Source organism: Phoca vitulina, unplaced genomic scaffold, assembly GCF_004348235.1.
Source record: "Phoca vitulina isolate PV1807 unplaced genomic scaffold, GSC_HSeal_1.0 scaffold44, whole genome shotgun sequence".
In the NCBI taxonomy this organism is placed as follows: Eukaryota; Metazoa; Chordata; class Mammalia; order Carnivora; family Phocidae; genus Phoca; species Phoca vitulina.
The window spans coordinates 129,777-148,518 of NW_022589747.1; the positions used below are offsets into that span (position 1 = coordinate 129,777).

General features: G+C 58.9%; 1 protein-coding gene across 5 annotated transcripts; it reads right to left on the reverse strand.

Annotated features, from left to right (window-relative positions):
- Positions 1-2,994: 2,994 nt before the first annotated feature.
- POLM (DNA polymerase mu) lies at positions 2,995-13,975 on the reverse strand. Of its 5 annotated transcripts, XM_032430580.1 has the most exons (13): positions 13,596-13,975; positions 11,958-12,144; positions 11,187-11,285; positions 10,862-11,032; positions 10,113-10,184; positions 8,543-8,663; positions 7,351-7,483; positions 7,130-7,232; positions 6,783-7,013; positions 6,621-6,704; positions 5,543-6,484; positions 4,857-5,202; positions 2,995-4,421 (listed from the first exon to the last, which is right to left on the reverse strand). In XM_032430580.1, the coding sequence occupies exons 1-11, from the start codon at positions 13,892-13,894 to the stop codon at positions 6,398-6,400; spliced, it is 1,587 nt and encodes a 528-aa protein (XP_032286471.1). In that variant the 5' UTR covers positions 13,895-13,975; the 3' UTR covers positions 2,995-4,421; positions 4,857-5,202; positions 5,543-6,397. The 5 variants fall into 5 exon arrangements, with proteins under 5 accessions (XP_032286471.1, XP_032286470.1, XP_032286472.1 ...); XM_032430579.1 differs by having other exon boundaries at positions 4,857-6,484; XM_032430581.1 differs by having other exon boundaries at positions 4,839-6,484.
- Positions 13,976-18,742: the final 4,767 nt, after the last annotated feature.

Sequence of the window (18,742 nt, forward strand, 5' to 3'; positions counted from 1 at the left end):
TCATTTTCCCCTCCCTTCCTGTATCATCCTCTGTCTTGTTTCTCAAATTCCTCATATCAGTGACATCATATGATACTTGTCCTTCTCTGAATGACATATTTCGCTCAGCAAAATACCCTCTAGTTCCATCCACGTTGTTGCAAATGGCAAGATTTCATTTTTTCAATGGCTGCATAATATTCCATTGTATACATGGACCACATCTTCTTTATCCATTCATCTGTCAATGGATATCTAGGCTCCTTCCATGGTTTGGCTATTGTGGACATTACTGCTATAAACATTGGGGTGCAGGTGCCCCTTCAGATCACTACATCTGTATCTTTGGGGTAAATAACCAGCAGTGCAATTGCTGGGTCGTATGGTAGCTCTATTTTCAACTTTTTGGGGAATCTTCATACTGTTTTCCAGAGTGGCTGCACCAGCTTGCATCCCCACCAACAGTGTAGGAGGGTTCTATATGGGGATCTTTAAAAAAAAGAAAAAGAAAAAGGTCCAATCCATAAAAAACAGTAGAAAAGTGATTGTCAGGAGCTGGGGGTGGGGGAAATAGGGAGAGGTCTGTAAAATGAATAAAGCCTAAGGATCTAATGTAAAGCATGGTGATTACAGCTGATTACCCTGTATTGTAGAATTGAAATTAGTGCAGACACATCATAATGAGATGTAGGAAAACTAAAGACCAAGAAAAAAAATTCTAAAATCAGCCAGAGTAAAAGGATTCACTTCATGTAGGGAGCAATTCTTTGCAAGGCTCTGGGTTTCTCACCAGAGACCAAGCAGGCCAGAAGGAAGCAGAACAATATTTTTAAACTGTTGAAAGGCAAGAACTGGGGCGCCTGAGTGGCTCAGTCGTTAAGCGTCTGCCTTCGGCTCAAGTCATCGTCCCAGGGTCCTGGGATGGAGTCCCACATTGGGCTCCCTGCTTAGCAGGGAGTCTGCTTCTCCCTCTGACCCTCCCCCCTCTTGTGCTCTCTCTCTCTCTCTCTCTCTCTCTTTCTCTCTCTCAAATAAATAAATAAAATCTTTAAAAATAAATAAATCTTTTTTTAAATGGAGGAAAAAATACCCCATATGTAGTGAAAATCAGTACTGGGAAACCTCCCAGAGACGGGGTTGGAAGCTCCGGCAGGGGGCGCTCGCAGCCCTCCTACGGGGTCCATTGCTGACCCGACAGGAAGAGCCCGCCCTGCCCTCACCTGGACGGGACCCTGCCCGAGGCTGTGACCCCCGCAGGAGGGACAGACGCTTCCCTCGTCCGGGGCCACAGCTCTGCCGCCAAGAAGCCGCCGCGCCCCCCTCCCCAGCTTCCTCCAACGCACTTTGAGTTCATAACAGCTCCTCCCAATTCACCCCTTTTCTCCCTCGTTCCCCAGACTTGCCTAGGGTTTTGCCCAGCTTGTTTGTCCAGGACTGAAATTCTCTTTTATTCCTGAATAAACCCATCTGTTCATGGTGAAATAACTGGCAGTTTTTATTATTAAGTTTAGCTATATACATATGTATGTATAGCTACCCTTAAGATATATATATATACACACACACATAAAATATAAACTTAATATATATAGCTACATATACATTATAAATTTATAATTTGTCTTCTAACACTGTCTGCTAGGGGTTCCAATGTATGCAGAAGGAATCAAACTACAACATGAAGGGTAAAGGGACCTGTAGGCTGGTAGGGTTCTCCATTCCACACGAAGTGGCAAAATATTAATTCTAAGTAGGCTATGAAAAGTGTGTATATAATTTCTAGAACCACTAAATATTTTTCTTTAAAGATTTTATTTGAGAGAGGGAGAAAGCACGCACAAGCAGGGGGTCGGGGCAGAGGGAGAAGCAGGCTCCTCACTGAGCAGGGAGCCTGATGTGGGGCTCGATCCCAAGACCCTGGGACCATGACCTGAGCCGAAGGCAGATGCTTCACCGACTGAGTCACCCAGGCGCCCCCATCAATATTATATATACAAAGAAATATAGTCAGGAAGAGAGCAGCAGGGCAGGAAAGAAGAAACAGAGAACAACTGTTTGCCTAACCCCAAACCGTGCAATAGTCTCATTAAACGGGAAGGGCCTGGCCTCGGACATGGGCACTCTCTGCACAGCAACTAAAGGAAATGAGGCTGTTTCTACTCTTGGACTCTACTCCTCGCACCACCGCTAACACTCACGCTGTGAATTTTCCCCACCAAGCACTTCTCCACCAAGAAGGAGAACTGGGGGTCCTACCGTCTAACTCAGCTCTAACACCATCTCCCTGGAGACTGCATCGACCCCATGGGGGAAGGGCTCAGTCCCCCAAAACTGCCCCCGCTTCAGAAGCCAATCGCAAGCCCCAGGTGCTCACCTGTACTTCCGACAGGTCGGCTATCGATTGGGCTTCCCACAAGCCCCTCTTTGGGTTTGATAATTTTCTAGAACAACTCCCCCCCAGAACGCAGGGAAACTCTTTCATTACCAGTTTATTATACAATAAAGAATATGATAAAAGATACATACAAACAGATGACAAGGTGCATAGGGTGAGGTCTTGAAGGCTCCTGAGTGTAGCAGCTTCTGCTCCTCAACCTTGTGGAGCTGGGGTGCATCACCCTGCGATGCAGGACGTGTTCACCAACCCAGAAGCTCCCCGAACCTGTACTTTATGGATTTTCATGGCATGACTGATTATGAACCATCTCCAGTGCCTCTCCCCTCCCTCGAGGATGGGGCTGGGCTTCTAATCATGGCCTGATCTTTCTGGTGCCCAGCCCCATCCCAAAGCCGTCCCAGAGCCCACCAAGTGAGTGCCTCACTGGGAAAAAGACACTGCTTTCACCCAAGACATTTCATGGGATTTAGGAGCTCTAGCCAGGAGGTGGACAGGAAGACCAAAATATGGATTTCTGTATTTTTAAAAAAGATTTTATTTATTTATTTGAGAGAGAGAGAGAGCATGAGCAGGGAGGAGAAGGAGAAGCAGGCTCCCCAGTGAGCAGGGAGCCCGACACAGGGCTCAGTCCCAGGACCCTGAGCCAAAATCAAGAGTTGGACGCCTAACTGACTGAGCCTCCCAGATGCCCTTATGCATTTCTTATTGTATCACAATATCACAGCCAAACACATTGAATTAAAGACAACTTATAGTTTGGACTTTTAAAAGTCACCCAATTCCATGCTGGCTTCGAGGAACTCGCCCTGAATATAATAATGCACATTGGTTAAAGTGAACAGTAACCTCGTGTTCCGTGGTATCAATCACCCTGATACCATCACTCATCAAAGACAGCAGAGACAGCTGCAGAGAGGATCTGTTACATACAAACTTCAGCACAGAATCTAGCAACAAATAAAATGGATTCTACACCACGAAATTTATGTCGGGAGGTTTAAATCTGAAAGCCAATTAATACACCCTATCAGTAGAATGTTTTGTTTTTTGACAAAAATGACACATGATCATCTCAATGAATGAAAAAAAAAAAGCATTTGACAAAATCCAACACCCCTTCCTGATAAAAACACTCAGAAAACTAGGAATAAAACTGAACTGAACTTCATCTGATAAAGGGCACCTACAGACGCCGGACCCCTAACATCATCTTAATGGGGAAACGCTGAACCCAAGACTGGGCGCGAGCAAAGAGGCCCACGTCCACCCACGGAGCCCCAGAGGCTCTGGCCAGACCAGTGAGGCCACACAAGCAAATAACAGGGGACCTGAAATTGTTCCCAGTCACAAACAGGAGGGCTGTTTATGTGGACGGACAGACAGAACCACCAGGAATCTAAACTAATAGTGAGTTCTGTCAGGTTTCAGGATACATCTATGCATGAGAATCGGTGGGTTTGAGTGCTCACAATGAACAAATGGAAACTGAAACAATCTGTAACAGCTACAAGGGAAAGAGAGAATTAGGCATAAACCTAACAGAGCAGGGGCTGGGTCTCTATGTTGAAAAACCAGAAAACATTGATGGAAGGAATCAAAGACAAGCAGCTTCGTGCAGAGACATCTTGTGTTCACGAATCCCAAAGTATTCCTTCGTAGACAGACAAGCTGATTCTAAAATCTATACGGAAAGTCAAAAGAAGAGCAGGCAAAACAATCTGGAAAGAATAAAATTAGAGGAGTCACACCAGCTGATACTAGGCATTCCTCTCCAATTCAGGTTAGTCGAGTTAGGAGGGTGTTTTTGAAGCGATGGGCACAGAGAGAGATGGAACAGAAGAGAACCCAGAAACAGCCCTGCACAAAAATGGCCAACGGATGTCTCAGGAAGCTTCGAGGACAATCCGGGAGCGAAAAGACGGTCTTGTCGACAGATGGTGCTGGAACCACGGGCCTCCTCCCGCAGATACCGAATCCTCAGCCTAAACCTCATACTTAAAATTCACTCAGAATGAATCCTACATCTCCATGTAAACTGTACGCTCTGCAAGAAAACAGAGACAACGTTTATTGTAATTCGGAGTCAGAGACATGACCCAGAAGCGTGAGAGGAAAAAAAAAAAGGTGCACTGATAGACTGGCAAACCAGACTTCCTAAAAGGTCAGACTCTGCTCTGAGAAGCGCCCTTGTAAGAAATGCACACACACCCTACACACCGACGGTTACAGAGAGCAGGGGACCCACACGCAGAGCGGAGAGCGATGGTACCGCGGTGAAACCGTGCTCGGCCCTGCAGACGGCGGGGGCGCGCCCTCGGGAGACCCACAGCGAGGGTGCGCGCACACCGCGCGCCGGGCTCCCGGGACGCTTGTCCGTGCGGCCTCCTTGGAAAGTGGCACACCCTCACCCCGTAAGCCCTGGAGACCCCGGGTCTCACCGCGTGCCCCGAGAAAGGAGAACCTGTGTTCACACGGACACCTGTCGTCCAGGTCTGCAGCGGTTCTCTTCGTGGTCACCGGAGCCTGGACACAAGTTCTCGACAGGTGGACGCGTCGACGCCGGATGATGCCCCGCGGTGGAAGGAGGAACGGCGGGCACCCGGAGGACTGTCGGAGGCCCCACGCGGAGGGCCAGTCTCGGAAGCCTACACGGAGTCGGCCTGCACGCACGGGACGTTCCGCAGAAGAACCGCAGGGACCGGGAAGCGCCAGGAGAGCAGGTGGACGCGACGGGCGAGCGGGGGTGGGGGACGACGGGGAAGCGCGACGGGCCAGCACGGGGGCGTCCTGCGGCGGAACAGGCACACCGGGCGGACACAACCTGCCTGAGAAGAGTCCGGAGGCCGGAGAGGGGCTCGGACAGAAGCCTGCCCTGCCGCCGAGCACCACCCGAGCCCCCGGCTTCCTCCATCGGACCCGCAGAGCAGCCCCGCCCAGCCCCCTCCTCCTGGTCCCGTCCAGACCGCAGTCCCTCCGCCATTCCCAAATGAACCCATTTTGCTGGTACAATAACTGGCTGCTTTATTTGCAAGGTTGGCCTGGTGGAGGTGGACGCGTCTACACACGTTACAATTCGTAAAACCCTACACCAAAACGAGTCAACGTTACTGCAAGTTCCTTTGAAAAGTATTTTTTATTGCAGAGAGCGGTCAGGGGCGTCCTCACCTGACAGAGACCTGTGAGTCTGGACAGTGTTCCAGGTGGACGGTCCAGCAGCGAAGGCCCTGGAGCCGGAGCAGAGGACGCCGCATGGCCAGTGCCCCTCCGTGAGACGCGGGGACCCCCACCGGCCCCGTGGGCGTCTGCGGCTCGGTCAGAGCGGTGGGAGTGGAGAGGAGGCCAGCGGCCAGGGGGACGCAGGAATGCCAGGCCCCTGGGGGCCACGGTGAGGACTCTGGAATTACTGAACAGGGTGGGGAGCTGCGGGGCGCAGGGAGCGAGGGCGGGGACGCTAGGTGACTGTTAAAGGCCTTCTGAGAACAGAGCTTGGAAGAACCAAGGCAGAGACCGGAGACTGGACGCCTGTTTGGAAGGTGGGGGCCAGCACCGGAAGTTCTCCCCCCACCCCAGCTCCTGCCTCTGCACCGTCCCTCTCCAGATGCTGGCCACCCTTTAGCGCCCGGCAGCGCACTCCTGGTGGGAAGGAGCTCCAGGCCTCCACCTCCCATCTCGGAGCCCTGGGACACCGCCATCCACCACCTCAGGCTGTGCAAGCACCCCACCACGGAGACGGGGCTGTTCACATCCGCACTGGCCCAGTGGCACCCCGCTATGGTGCCCCCAACCATCACCCCATAGCTGATGGGGGCCAGGTGCCCGCACTCCCCATCACAGTAGCGCATTCAGAACACGGAGCTTGGTTTGGTGCACGGTCTCATTTCATTAGATCCTGGACTGGAGGGTGGGTAGGGCTCCGGGTCGGGGGTCGGGAGGGGCGAGGACCTGGGGCCACAGTGCATACTCTCCCTGGAGCCCACAGGGGGCTGGCTCGCCAGAGTGGGGTGGGGCCGGCAGGCAGGCTCAGGCATTTCTCTGCTCTGGGGGAAGGTACTCAAGGCCCAGGTGCCTGAATATGTCTTCCTCGGAGGCCACGTGGAAAAGCATCTTCTGCAACAGGAGTGGGGGTGTTAAGGCCTGGGGACTGCCCCCGATGGCGCTGGCTTCCTGGAGAAGGGCGTGGGGAGGGGTCGGGAGGGGCAGCAGGTTCCTCCCCCAGGCAACCCCCCTACCCCCAGCAACACACCTGCTCTGGGTCAAACAGCCCGTGGCTGTTCAGCCACAGCCCTCTCTCCTTCCGGCTGAAGCGGCGCAGCTCCCGCTGGAAATGCTGGGGAAAGCGAGGTCGTGGCAGGGCCACTTATCCCCCCCCACAGCCCCAGGCCCGGCCCCCACAGCCGGCGCCTACCTTAGAGCCAGTCCAGCCTAGCAGGGCGAAGGGGAGCTGGCTGATGGGGACAGCCACCAGGTCCACCCGCACGGCCCTCCTCTGGGCACCCCCCACCGCGGCCCCTGGGGGTTGTGGTAGGCAGAAAATGCAGAAAGTAATCTCGAACGCATCCATGGTGTGGCTCCCCCGGGTCGGGTGGGCAGCGTCCTCAGGGCGGCCGCGGTGGTGTTGGTGGTAAAGGACAAGCCCCTGCGGGCAGAGCAGGCGTGGCGGGCCACCGCGGGGCGCGGCCAGGGGCAGGAGCCAGGGTCCCGGCAGTCCTCCCCGCCGTCCCCCAGCCCAGGCAGGCAGCCCGAGCCCCTCACCTGCTTCTCCAGGCGGCCCATCACGCTGGGCAGCAGCCCGGCCTCCCGGCCCTCCTGGGGGTGGCTGACCAGCAAGTCCACGTCGTGGCCCTGCAACTTCCCCCTGAGGGGGCGCCGTCTGACTCCGGGGGCCACACGGGGCTGTGGCTGCTCCCAGGTCCCGCCAGGGAGGGAGGGCCCACCCCAGGGGCCTTCCCGGGAGGGCCCGCAGACCCCCTCACCTCCGGAAGCCGCCCACCAGCGTCACGGTGGCCCCGGGCAGGACGCGCGCCGCAGCGGCCTCCACCACCTGCTGCAGGGCCTCCGCCTCCGGCCGCTGGACCGGGGCGCTCAGGTCGCGGTAGTGCTGGAGCCCTGCGGAAGCACGGTCTGCTGACCTTCCCAGCCCCCCCGGCTCGTGCTCGCCACTGTCCCTCCTCCCCTCGAAGCAGAGGAAACCGCAGACCCGCGGGCGGCGGCACGGAGGGGCGAGCAGGACTCCTGTCTGTGCCGTCAGGCTGCTGTGGGCGCAGTCACGACAGACCACCCCTGCGAAGGCCTCGGTTCTCCCTCCATAAATGGGCCGGAAGCGGGTAAGGACGTGAAGGAGGTGGCTCTGCCGCTCAGGAAGCCCTTCACCGGAGCCCCGGCCCGGCTCCGCACCTGCGGGGGGCCCGCTGCCGCCCGCACAGTCAGGAGGTTTCAGAGGGGGAGCGGCGGCGCTGGGGGCGCGGGCTCTCGGTAGGCGGTTCCTGACCGTGTCACGGGGACCCGTGGCGGATCGCACCTCACGTTCCCTCAGCCGCGGACCCCCGCAGGGCCTCCCCTCCCCCAGTCCGAGGGAAGAGGTTCAAAGGTGCGGTGGGTGCCAGGCTGCGGAACCGCCCTGGCGGGGCCCCCAACCGCGGCCACGCGGGGAGGCCAGTCTAGCACCTGCTACCCACCGGCCTCACGGAGCAGCTCAGACAACGGAACGGAGGCTCAGAGAAGTCGAAGTCTCAGGGCCGTGGTCACCTACCTAGTACATGGCCGAGACAGGACCCAGCCCAGGCCTGACACACTCTCAAGCTCCCGTTCGTTCCACTGCACGGGGCCCCCTGCCATGAGCAGGCCCTGTCCTGAGCCTCTCCTGCCACACAGGTCCCCATGCCATCTGCCAGTGCGCCAGGACACCAGCCCCACGCTGCCAAGCTGTGCGCAGGGCACGGGCCTCCCCTTCCCGGTCCAACCAGGAGGCGTGAACGTCACCCCATCACTGTTCGCTGCGGAAGGGCTCCAGCAGATCCAGACAGAGGCCTGCCTGCCCCCGGGACCTCTGTGCACTGACCCCGCGCCCTGCCGTCCAGGCAGCCCCCCGGCACGTGCCGCGTCTGGTCAGTGCTGAGGGCTCCGTGGTGTGGGGGGCCCGGGGCCCCGTCCTTCTCAGAGGCTCACCTGCTCTCTGCTGCTGGGTCAGCCTCTGGGGCTGCTTGTGGAGGCTGTCCAGGGTCCGCAGCCCATCCCGGTACCACCGGTCAGCAGTCTTGACCCCAACCCCGAAGATCCCAGTGAAAAGCTGTTTGGGGGACGAGCACAGCACGGTCAGGAGCGAAGTCCCGACAGAAGACGCAGATGGCCACCACCGTCCATGAGGGCGCTGCTGTCCCGGGCCGCCCCGTGGCCGCTCACAGCTGTCGGGTTCAAGCAGGCCGCCCGAGGCCACACGGTGCGCACAGGCAGGATTCAAACCCCAAGGCTGGCCCGTGCGGGGGACGGCCCGGACAGACCCCGGTGTACCTCCCTCTGAGGGCCTCGACCCCCTGCTCCGGGAAAGTCTCTCCCCAGAGCCTGTGAGCCCAGCACCGCACACCAGTCACCCCCACAGCCTCCTGTCCACCGGGAACCACGCCACTCCCACCTAGTTGCAGCTGGGGTTTCGCACTGGGGTGCTTCTCCTTAGCAAACCAGAGGGTTGTTCTAGAGGAGCTGCAGCGTGGGAGCCAACCTCCTGTCGGGGGCGGCCGGCCCCACACGGGTCTCCCACACAGGTCTCCCACACGGGGCGGGGGGGCCAGCCCCCAGCCCCAGCAAGTCACTCTTTCCTCCCCGACCAAGCTTGTTGGTCCGAGGTAGGCACCCGCTCCAGCCATTTTTGGAAGCGAAACAGAACGTCAGGCGTGTGCGGTGGTGGAGGCCGTAACCCACGGACGGGGAGCCTTCCGTGGCCGGGTCTCAGCTGGCGAGGGGGCCAGTGCACAGAAAGGAGGAGGACCCTGGTGGCACTCGGGTCCCCGAGCCCTGCCTCCTCCGGCTACAGCCCTGCCCATCTTGGGCGATGCTGGCCGTCCTTCCCCCGGGCCCCGGAACCAAGAGCCTGGGTCCTGACAGAAAAAATGCTCAGAACAGCCCAACCATGTGGCTTCAACAATGAACTTCTAATCGTTGACCCACCTCTCTGCTGGCCTGGGCACCTACCTGGGACCCTCCGTCCTTCACCCGTGGCTCCTCTCCCTCTCTGAAGCCCCCCCTTGGCCCTCACCACCGACAGCCCACCCTGCCAGGGAAGCCCCCCTGCCCCCAACAGGTCGCTGATGGGACAGGCGTCTGAGCCGCGGGACGGAGGCAGCCACCAGAGCTCTGGCGCGTCAGATCGGGGGCGGTAGGAACAGGGCAAGGTGCGCTGTGGACACAGGCAGGGCGACAAGCAGGGCTCGAGATCATAAAGAGGGAGGAAGTTATGTTTTGTCCAGTACGCTCTGTTTAAGATGCCAGGGACACACCACAGTGGAGAACATTCCAGTGATGGTGCTGAGTGGATCTACAAACCCCCGTGCTACACGCTACTTCTCCTCGCCCCACTCTGTTTGGCTGCCTCACGCATCTCCGGTGTCAGCTCACGGCCACCTCCTCAGCAAGACCCTCTCTGATCCCTGGGTGCCCCTGCTCGCCTCCCGTCCGTGGCTGGCACCGGGCTGCCATCCGGGGGAGGGCTCCGAGCCCCTGCTGGGGTCCGCCCTGCATGTACCTTCATGGTGACGTATCGCTCTGACAGCCGGACCCTCTCCACCTCCTCACACACCCCATGTTCCAGCAGCTCCTAGGGGACCAAGCAGAAGGCTCAGCCTGACTGGACACAAGGTCTGGGGCCCGAGGACCAGGCGGAACCCCAACACTCAGCAGGGCAGCTTCGTCCGATCAGCACGCAGGGGCGCTTGGAAATAGAGACCACGCCCGGGGAGGCACCAACACTTCTGGCCTCACGGCCCTCGGCCCAGGGAACACGGGCCACCTCTCAGACAATGACAAGTCCCAGAATGTGGAAACTGTGGCTTTTCCAAACACGGGTGACGTATTCAACGGGACTTCGCTTAAAAGCTTAATTGAGTTCAAAAGTATGTTTGGTCCCCACATAGTCTCCCAGTGGCAAGTGAACCCCTTAGATGGTACACTTAACATGGTATGTGAAGCACCTAACGTTCTGGGTCCTTACGTACTTTGTATTTTAAAAAGAGGTGCTCCAAGTCCGGGGTTCCCGTCCACCATCCCAGACAGCGGGGCCGATGCCAACGATCCAGCTACTAGTCCTGCCCGGGCCCTCCCAGCCACACGGTGTGGCCCCCATTTACAGACGAGGAATCCGAGCAGAGGGTGGCTCGCCCTGGCCCTGAAGCCGGCCTCCAGGGCTGCACTGAGCCCCTGAGCCCCCCGCGCTCACGATCCCCAGGCCGCCTCACGCACCTGCCTGCGCTCACCACTCCACCCGGGAGCACCTACCTGGACGACCCTGCAGGAGTGTTCTCCAAAGTGGGGCAGCCCCTGCAGCTGGCTCAGGGCCGTGACCCGGCTCGGAAGGGCCTTGAGCACCGCGGCCGCTCTGCTGAAGGAGAGGAAGCGGCCCTCGCTGCCCTCAAAGCCTGCGGCCTCCGCCAGCACCTCTAGAGCCTCCTGCAAGGACAGGCCCTTGGTGAGGGGGGACGGTCCCTGACTCCACACCCTCCGGCTCCCACCCACCTGTCCCCAGGCTGGGACCGGGCAGAGTAGCAGGGCTGCCGGCAACAGGCCCGGCCCCACCCCAGGGAGGCTGGAACCCAAGGCTCACCGAGAGGCCGGTGTTGTGGTGTGTGAGCGGCGTGGGGCGCTGGCAGGCATAGGGCGGCATCCTCACCGGGCTGGGCAGCTCCTTCCTGGGCACAGCCACCTGGGGGCGGGCAATACAGAGGCCACCTGGAGGCCGAGGGCTGGCAGGGCCCGGCAGCCCCCAGAGCCCTGCCCCTGACAAGAAGAGCGGGGGCGGAGCAGGCCGAGGAGGGGCTCCTCACCCAGAGCGTCAGCAGGCCCAGCACCCGCGGACCCTCAGGGAGGACCGTCCCTGTCACTGCACATGATGCGCGCGCTCTCCCTCCCGCAACCGTCTCTACTGCGTGGGCTACAGCGCCCGCCATGCCCGCCTCGCAGACAGGGACACCGGCTTGTGGCCCACAGGCAGGGCTGAGCTCGGGAAGCCCGACCCTGAGCCCACATCTGCTCCCCCCCGGAAGCACTGAACGGGGGCAGAAGCCACAGACCCACAGCACCGTGAGGACAGCTTCCTGCTGGTCCTTGGGTCATCTCACCAGGAGTCACTGTCTCACTACTTGAGCACGACAGGCCTGAAGATGCTAGAAATAAGTGGACCTCAAGAGCTCACACCAACGAGAGCAGAAGCCAGGATGGCCCGGCCTCCAAGGGCGCCCAGTGGTCTGCGCTGAGCCCCACTGCCCCCCCGCCTCTGGAGGCACCGCGGTGCTCCTGACAGGCCACCTGTGCCCTCCGAGCCAGAGCCCGCACCGGGGCGTTCTCCGCGGGCCCCACGCCAGGCCACCCCGCTCACCTCCAGGCGGTGCCGGCGCTCCACGGGCACGGGCTGCCCAGCTGCCATGCTTTCTGTGAACCAGCTTATGTCCAGCAGCGCTGGGCGGGGGCATCCTCGGGGCGAGGCCGCCGCCGCCCTGCGCCCGTGCCAGCAGCCGGCCTCCTCCGCTGAGGTCTGTTCCATCACCACATGCGTCACCTCAGAGCTGGGCAGAGAGAGGGCGCAGAGCTCCCGTCCACAGGTCCCTCCTGCCTTGCTCGGTGCCTCCAGGCCTTCGCTTCCTGTCCCCTCTGCCTGGTGAGCACCCATTCATCCTTCCATGCCACCTCCTCAGAAAGCCCCTTCTCGAAGAGGAACACGTCTGTCACCCCAGCACCCGCCGAGCTGCAGCCCAGCCCACGTCTCTGTCCACTCGTCTGCCCTCCTCTCCCCCGGCCTCTGAGGATGGAGGTCCTTAGGGGGCAGAACCAGAGGCTCTTCGTCTGCTGCACCCAGACTGCTCGGCTGTGAACCCCAGCTCTGGCACACACCTCCTGGTGGCCTTGGGCATCTCACTTAACGTCCCTGTCCCCTGATTTCTTCCTCTTCAAAGCAGGTAACAACCTATCTACTGTGTCGGGTTGTCACACAGATTAAACAAACTCATAAGCAAAGGGTTTAGAGGCTTAGACAGCACCCAGCACACTGAACTCCTCTCTGCGCGGGTCTAACCACTGGGAATGGTTAAATCACTGAAACAAACAAACAAAAAAGCTGCTGGGGGACTGGCCCCTGGTTTGCTTGCTCTTCCAACCTTAAACCTACTGGAACCCATTTCCTTAATCTCAGCAGTGTTTCTGTAGCCCATAATTTTTGCTGATCTGGGAGTCTCACTCAAGTCACTGTCTCAGCCCAGAGGGGAGGCGTCACTTTGGCTAATAGGGCAAGATGAACTCACCGAGGGCACAAGGCCCTCAGCCAGTGCGATCCTTAACCACCCCACAGCGCCCTATAGCTCTTTACAGAGCCTCTGGCACACGTTCTCTCCTTGTCCTACAGAACGCTCCTGGCCCTAACTGCTAGCACCCTTTTATACAAGAGGATATTGAGAGAAAAGCCACATGAGCATGAAATGCCAGGGTTAACTTGGAATCCAAAACCTCAGGTGCCCCTCCACTGCCAGGTGAATCGTTTTAGATCTCAATATCCTCAGCTGAAAAGAAATACTGCTTGTGAGTGTGGCTGGTCACTTGCAGAGTTCTGAGCACGGGCATTTTGTGCTTAGGCGCTCACGCCACGCAGCAGTGTCGTCGGGCGTGACGGCATGGCGATCCCACACAGGCGTCCCTCGGTCCCCTGTGGGCGCAACACCCGCCCCGCGCCCCTCGTGCAGGCGCCCCCCCAACCATGAAGGCGGCCCGGGCAGGAGCCCCCGGCAGGGGACTCCCTGAAGGCGTCCCACGCAGAAACCCCAGGGCAGGTGACCCCCCTCGAGACGCCCCGGGCCGGAGCCCCCGGGCAGGTGACCCCCCTGAAGTCACCCCCGGCAGGAGCCCCCACACAGGTGCCCCCCCCGCCAAGGCGCCCCGAACAGGAGCCCCGGACAGGTGCCACCCCCCCAAAGCGCCGCGGGCAAGGGCCCCACCCCGGGCCGCAAGCTTCCCCACGACCGCGCACCTGTAGGCGTCCAGGACCCTGAAGCCCTTGGAGACCGCCAGGCGCGTGAGGAAGGCCCGGCGGCTGCGGCCCATGCGCGGCTCCGCCAAGTAGATGGCGACGCCCGGGAAGCGCGGCGGGGAGGAGGAGGCAGGGCCGTCGGGGGACCGGACCCGCGCCCGTCGCTGCTTCGGGAGCATCCCCTCTCTGGCCGCGGGCCGGCGCCGAAAAAGGCGAGAGGAAATCGGAAGAAAGGCGGCGGAAGCAGGCCGGAAGGGGAAGCGGCACCTGGCGGTAAGTGCGAGCAGGCCCCGCCCCATGCAAATTAGACCGCTCGGAGCCGTCCGGGGCTCCCACCGGATTGAGTTTGCGCCTCAGGCCCCTTCTCCATGCAAATAGCACCAGAGGACACGCCCTTTATGTAAATAACTCGCAGAGCGAACTGGAACGGCGCCGGCGTGGGGGGCGAGGCCGGGGAGAACGGGGGCGGGGCGGGGGTGGGACCAAGTGAGCGCGGAGGCGGGGCGGAGTGATGGGGACGGGGCGGGGGAGCGCGGGGGCGGGGCGGACTGATGGGGGCGGGGCGGGAGAGCGCTGGGGGCGGGGCGGCGCGGCGCGGGGCGGGGGCCCGGCGGGAGGGTCCGGTGCGAGTGGGGTGTGGGGGGCACGGCGGGGCGGGGCCGGGGAGCGCGGCGCGCGCGGGACCCGCCTTGTGCGGGGGACCAGCAGGGGAGCCGGGGCAGGGGCCCTGGGGGTGGGGAGAGCGGGGCGGGGGTCCGGGGCGTGGGGGGCGGTGTGGAGAGCGCGGCTGGGGCAGGACGCGGGGGGGCTGGGGGGACCGGCGGCGCGGGGGAGGGGCGGGGGCGGGACGTGCCGGGGGTGGGGAGGGGGCGGACGCATGAGGTTGGAACGTGCTGGTCGAGGGGCTTCAAAGCCCGGAAGGTGTTTCCGTCCAGCGGCGTTGGTACCACTGGCCGGCCATTTGGAAAAATAGAAACTGGCTTTCTCCGTCACTCCTTAACGCCAAAATGAAATCCAGATGCATAAAACCTCCAAATCTAAAAAGCAAACAAGAAAGGTCCTGGAAAGTCGACGAATGTCTATCACGATAAACCTGGAGAAGGGGAAGAAAAAGAATAGTAAACTTAATCCGTATTCAAATTGAAAATGTGACAAGAATTAAAAGGCAGACGGGGGGGGGGGGAAGTGTGTGTGATGTATTTTGAAATTGTCTAATTCCTGTAATTGTGAAACTGTCCACAGATAAATAAGAAAAAGTCAATGATCTAATGAAAAATTGGCAAGAACACTGGTAGGAATTTCACAGAAGAATCCTACTGTAAACCTGAACCAGATTGCCTGACCTGTGCACCTGTCAGGTGTGAGGGAGGCAGCAATCTGTAGGAAGGACTTTTTGGAAGCCGATTTGGTAACCATATCCAACAAAATGGAAACAAAAATCACACCCAGCCATTCCTTTCCAACACTGGGATTGTTTTGATTGTCTAGATCAGTTTGGGAAAGTGGACATCTTGACAGTATGGAGTATTCCTCTCCTTTTCAGGCACTACGTGTTGCATTCCTTCTGCTGCAGCTGGTTTAGCCCATGCTCAGATGAACAGGTGCGACAGGCCAGGTGTAACCCTGTTCCCACCCCTGTCCTTGATCTTCTCTTCCTGGAGGCCTCCTGTCACAGCTGGTGGGCGCAGGGCTGAGGGAGGCAGGTGCCTCAGCCAGGCCTCGTTTGCTTCCCTCTTAATGTCCTCTGTCTCTGGCCAGGGCAGCTGGGTACTCTCCCAGAGGCGGAGGCAACTTCTAATGACCCATCACATCGGCATGCTTCGAATGCTGGGCAGCTTGCAAAACTGAGGAACATGGGGCTTTCTGCAGGCCCAGGGAGGTTGTGAGGGGGAGGAGGAGCCCCGTGCCCACTGAGTGGAGGCCTGGGCACCAGTGGGCAAGGCCACAGCACTGCTGGGCGGGGTGCTCTCTCCGCCACTCCCTAGACCATTAGGTCACCGTCTGGCCCGCTGGGAAGTAGAAGCCTTAGGCCTCTTCTTCCACTAAACCTGCTTTGGGGTTCCCAGACACCTCAGTCCCCGTGCTGAAACCACCCCGCAAAGAGTCAGAGAGGCTACACCAATGGCCTCTTGCCTGGGCCCTTGCAGCTGCTCTGGGGGCTGCATGCCTCCCCCCTGCTCTGTGCTGGAGCTTTCTCACACTGTGGTGTGGATTAGCCTTGCCCAGATATGTGAGTTTGCATTTTTCCAAGATGAACCCCATCTAGCTATTTCCTGTTTCCATTTCCAGCTCAGAGAGGTCCTTGGGGGTGATCTTTCAGTCCTCGTGACCTGCACAAAACCTCCCTGCGGACCACCTTCTCAAAAGTTCCCTTTGGTGCTATTTGCACCTGCCCTTGGCCTGTGGGGCCAGGACTCTGCCCTGGCTCTGGGGTCTACCCCTGCTCTGGGTTTCTGTCTTTTCGGGCTGCTTGCCAACAACATTCCGGAGGGCACGTGGTCAGGCTGCTGATGCTGCTGGCCCCGTGGCTCTGGCCGCTGGCCCTGGGCCTCCCTGAGCTTTCCCTCCAGGCCACTGTGGGTGTGGGGTACCTGCTGCGTCAGTCAGCTCAGGCCATCACAAAATACCACACTGGAAGCTTGAGTGACAGACACTTCTCACAGTCTGGAGGCCAGAAGGCCATCATCAAGGTGCAGGCAGGTAGACTTCGTTCCGAGGCCTCCTCTCCTGGCTCCCGGGGCCGGTTGGTGATCTGTGGAGAGAGACAGCGAGAGAGATCTCTGCTTGACCACCTGCCGCTAATCCCATTGAATCAGGACCCTACCCTTATGACCCCATTTAACCGTATTACTTCTTAAAAGCCCTATCTCCAAATACAGTCACATTGGGGGTTAGGGTTGCAACGTATGAATTTGAGGGATGGCAGGAGACACAATTCAGCCCGTAGCACCTGGCATTTTCAGGTCCCCAACAAACCGAGCGGCTTAACACGACAGGAATTTATTCTCTCCCGGTTCTGGAGGCCAGAGTTCTAAGATCAAGGGGTGAGCAAGGCCATGGTTCCTCTGGAGGCTCCAGGGAGGACTCTTCCTGCTTCTTCCAGCTTCCAGGGGGGGTTCCTGGCAGGCCTAGGCTGGTGGCTGCCTCGCCCTGTCCCTTCCTCTTTTCTTACGAAGGCCCTATTCATTGGGTTTAAGGGCCACCCTAATCCAGGATGACCTCATCTTGAAATTTCTTATCTTTTTTTTTTTTTTAAGATTTTATTTGTTTATTTGAGAGAGAGAAGGAGAGAATGAGCAAGAGACCATGAGCAGGGGGAGCAGCAGAGGCAGAGGGAGAAGCAGACTGCGCAGGGCAGGGAGCCCAATGCAGGACTCGATCCCAGGACCCTGAGATCAGGACCTGAGAGAAAGGCAGACGCTTAACCCACTGAGCCACCCAAGCGCCCCTTGAAATTTCCTATCTTGATGACATCTGCAAAGACCCTTATTCCAAATAAGGTCACATTCTGAGGTTCCAGGTGGACATGAATTGGGGGCACCACCGTTCACCCTGCCACCCTAGTGTGCAGCTCTGACCTGGGCTCAGCTCTGGACTCTGCTGATGGGCTCTGTGGCCAGCCTTCCCTGATCTGCAAAGATCTATCAGACCCACAGGACTTAGCTTCTGACAAGAATAGATGTGCTAGTGTTAGGGGCTGCAGCTTGCCAAGGGCCTGGAAGGTGATATAACACAGACATGCTTTACTATTGGGAAACCATACTGCCTTTTGAGGAGGAGGTGGGCTGCTGATTGGATGGTGTCTTGGCCCATTTGGGCAGCTACAATAAATACCGGTGCTGGTGGCCAAACCGCAGAGATTTACTTCTCACAGTTCAGGAGGCTAGAACTGCAGATTCCGTGTTGGGGAGAGTTGCACATGGCTCGCTGTGTCCCCAGGGGGTGCAAGGGTGAGACATGGCACCTCTTTCACAAGGGCCCTCCTCCCCTCCGGGAGGGCTCCACCCTCATGACCCAATTACATCTCAAAGCCCACTTCCTAAATCCAGCACCCTGGGTGTTTATACAAACAGGCTCTGTATAAAAAAGAGGCCCCGGGTGTGTGGTGTGTGTGTGTGTGTGTGTGTGTCAGGATCTGGAGTGGGGAGTCAGGGCCAGGGGGTGAAGGACAGCCCCTGACCCCCCTCGCCATGGAGCTTGGCCTGAGAGCGAAGGATAGAGGCATGTCATTCACCTGAGCTCTTTGGGTCCATTTGGCCAACCCCTGTGTGGTTGCCAGTAGGGGGGACCTAAGGGGTCCCAAGGCCTATGAGAAGAGGGATGTTCGCTGACCCAAACTCCATCCCGAATTGGCAAAATTGTCTACTCTTCCCACCACAGTTTATCCCATTTGTATCATGACAGAATCCCCACTATGTTCTTGAACGAACGTGACTGCACATCAGTACTGGGGTTGGAAGCTCCGGCAGGGGGCGCTCGCAGCCCTCCCAGGGGTCCATAGCTGACCCGATAGGAAGAGCCCACCCTGCCCTCACCTGGACGGGACCTTGTCCGAGGCTGTGACCCCCGCAGGAGGGACAGACGCTTCCCTCGTCTGGGGCCACAGCTCCGCCCACCGCCGAGAAGCCTCCACCCCGCCCCCCAGCTTCCTTTATTTAGGTATTTTCCCATTTACTACTGTTATCCTTGAAATAAAACACAGATATGATGACGGGGAGTTCCAGTTCATTGGCTTCAGGGACAGCCCTGGGCTGGTAAGTTTGGCAGAATGGCCAAGGTTGCCCTGGATTGCGGCCCACAGGGTGGAGGGTCTTGGGAAGTCAGACAGGGAGGCAGCAGGTTGCCCCAGGTCAATGGGGCAGGTCAAGGTCAGAGTCCATCCTTCCCCAGAAGACTGGCAGTGGAGCTGCAGCTCAGGGGGGCATCCAGGTCAGGGCCCCGTGCGGTTAGAAAGGAGTGGAGTCTCAGTGCCACAGCCCCGGTGTCCTCATCAGTGCACTGCTGCCATTTACGGAAGGCTCCTGGAGGCCGAGTGCTGTGCTACTTACTTGTTACATTGTATTTCTGTTCTCAGTGGTGTGGAATTGGTCCTGCTGTCATGTTCCCATCTTACAGATGGAGAAACTGAGGCTTGGAGCTGAGGTGCT

Excerpts from the sequence above, each read along its gene's own strand:
- POLM (XM_032430580.1), bottom strand. The coding sequence starts at position 13,894 with ATGGGGCGGGGCCTGCTCGCACTTACCGCCAGGTGCCGCTTCCCCTTC. Across the intron at positions 12,145-13,595 it reads AGGGTCCTGGACGCCTACAG|CTCTGAGGTGACGCATGTGG; the intron begins GTGCGCGGTCGT and ends CTCTCTGCCCAG. Across the intron at positions 6,705-6,782 it reads TAGGCTGGACTGGCTCTAAG|CATTTCCAGCGGGAGCTGCG; the intron begins GTAGGCGCCGGC and ends CGCTTTCCCCAG.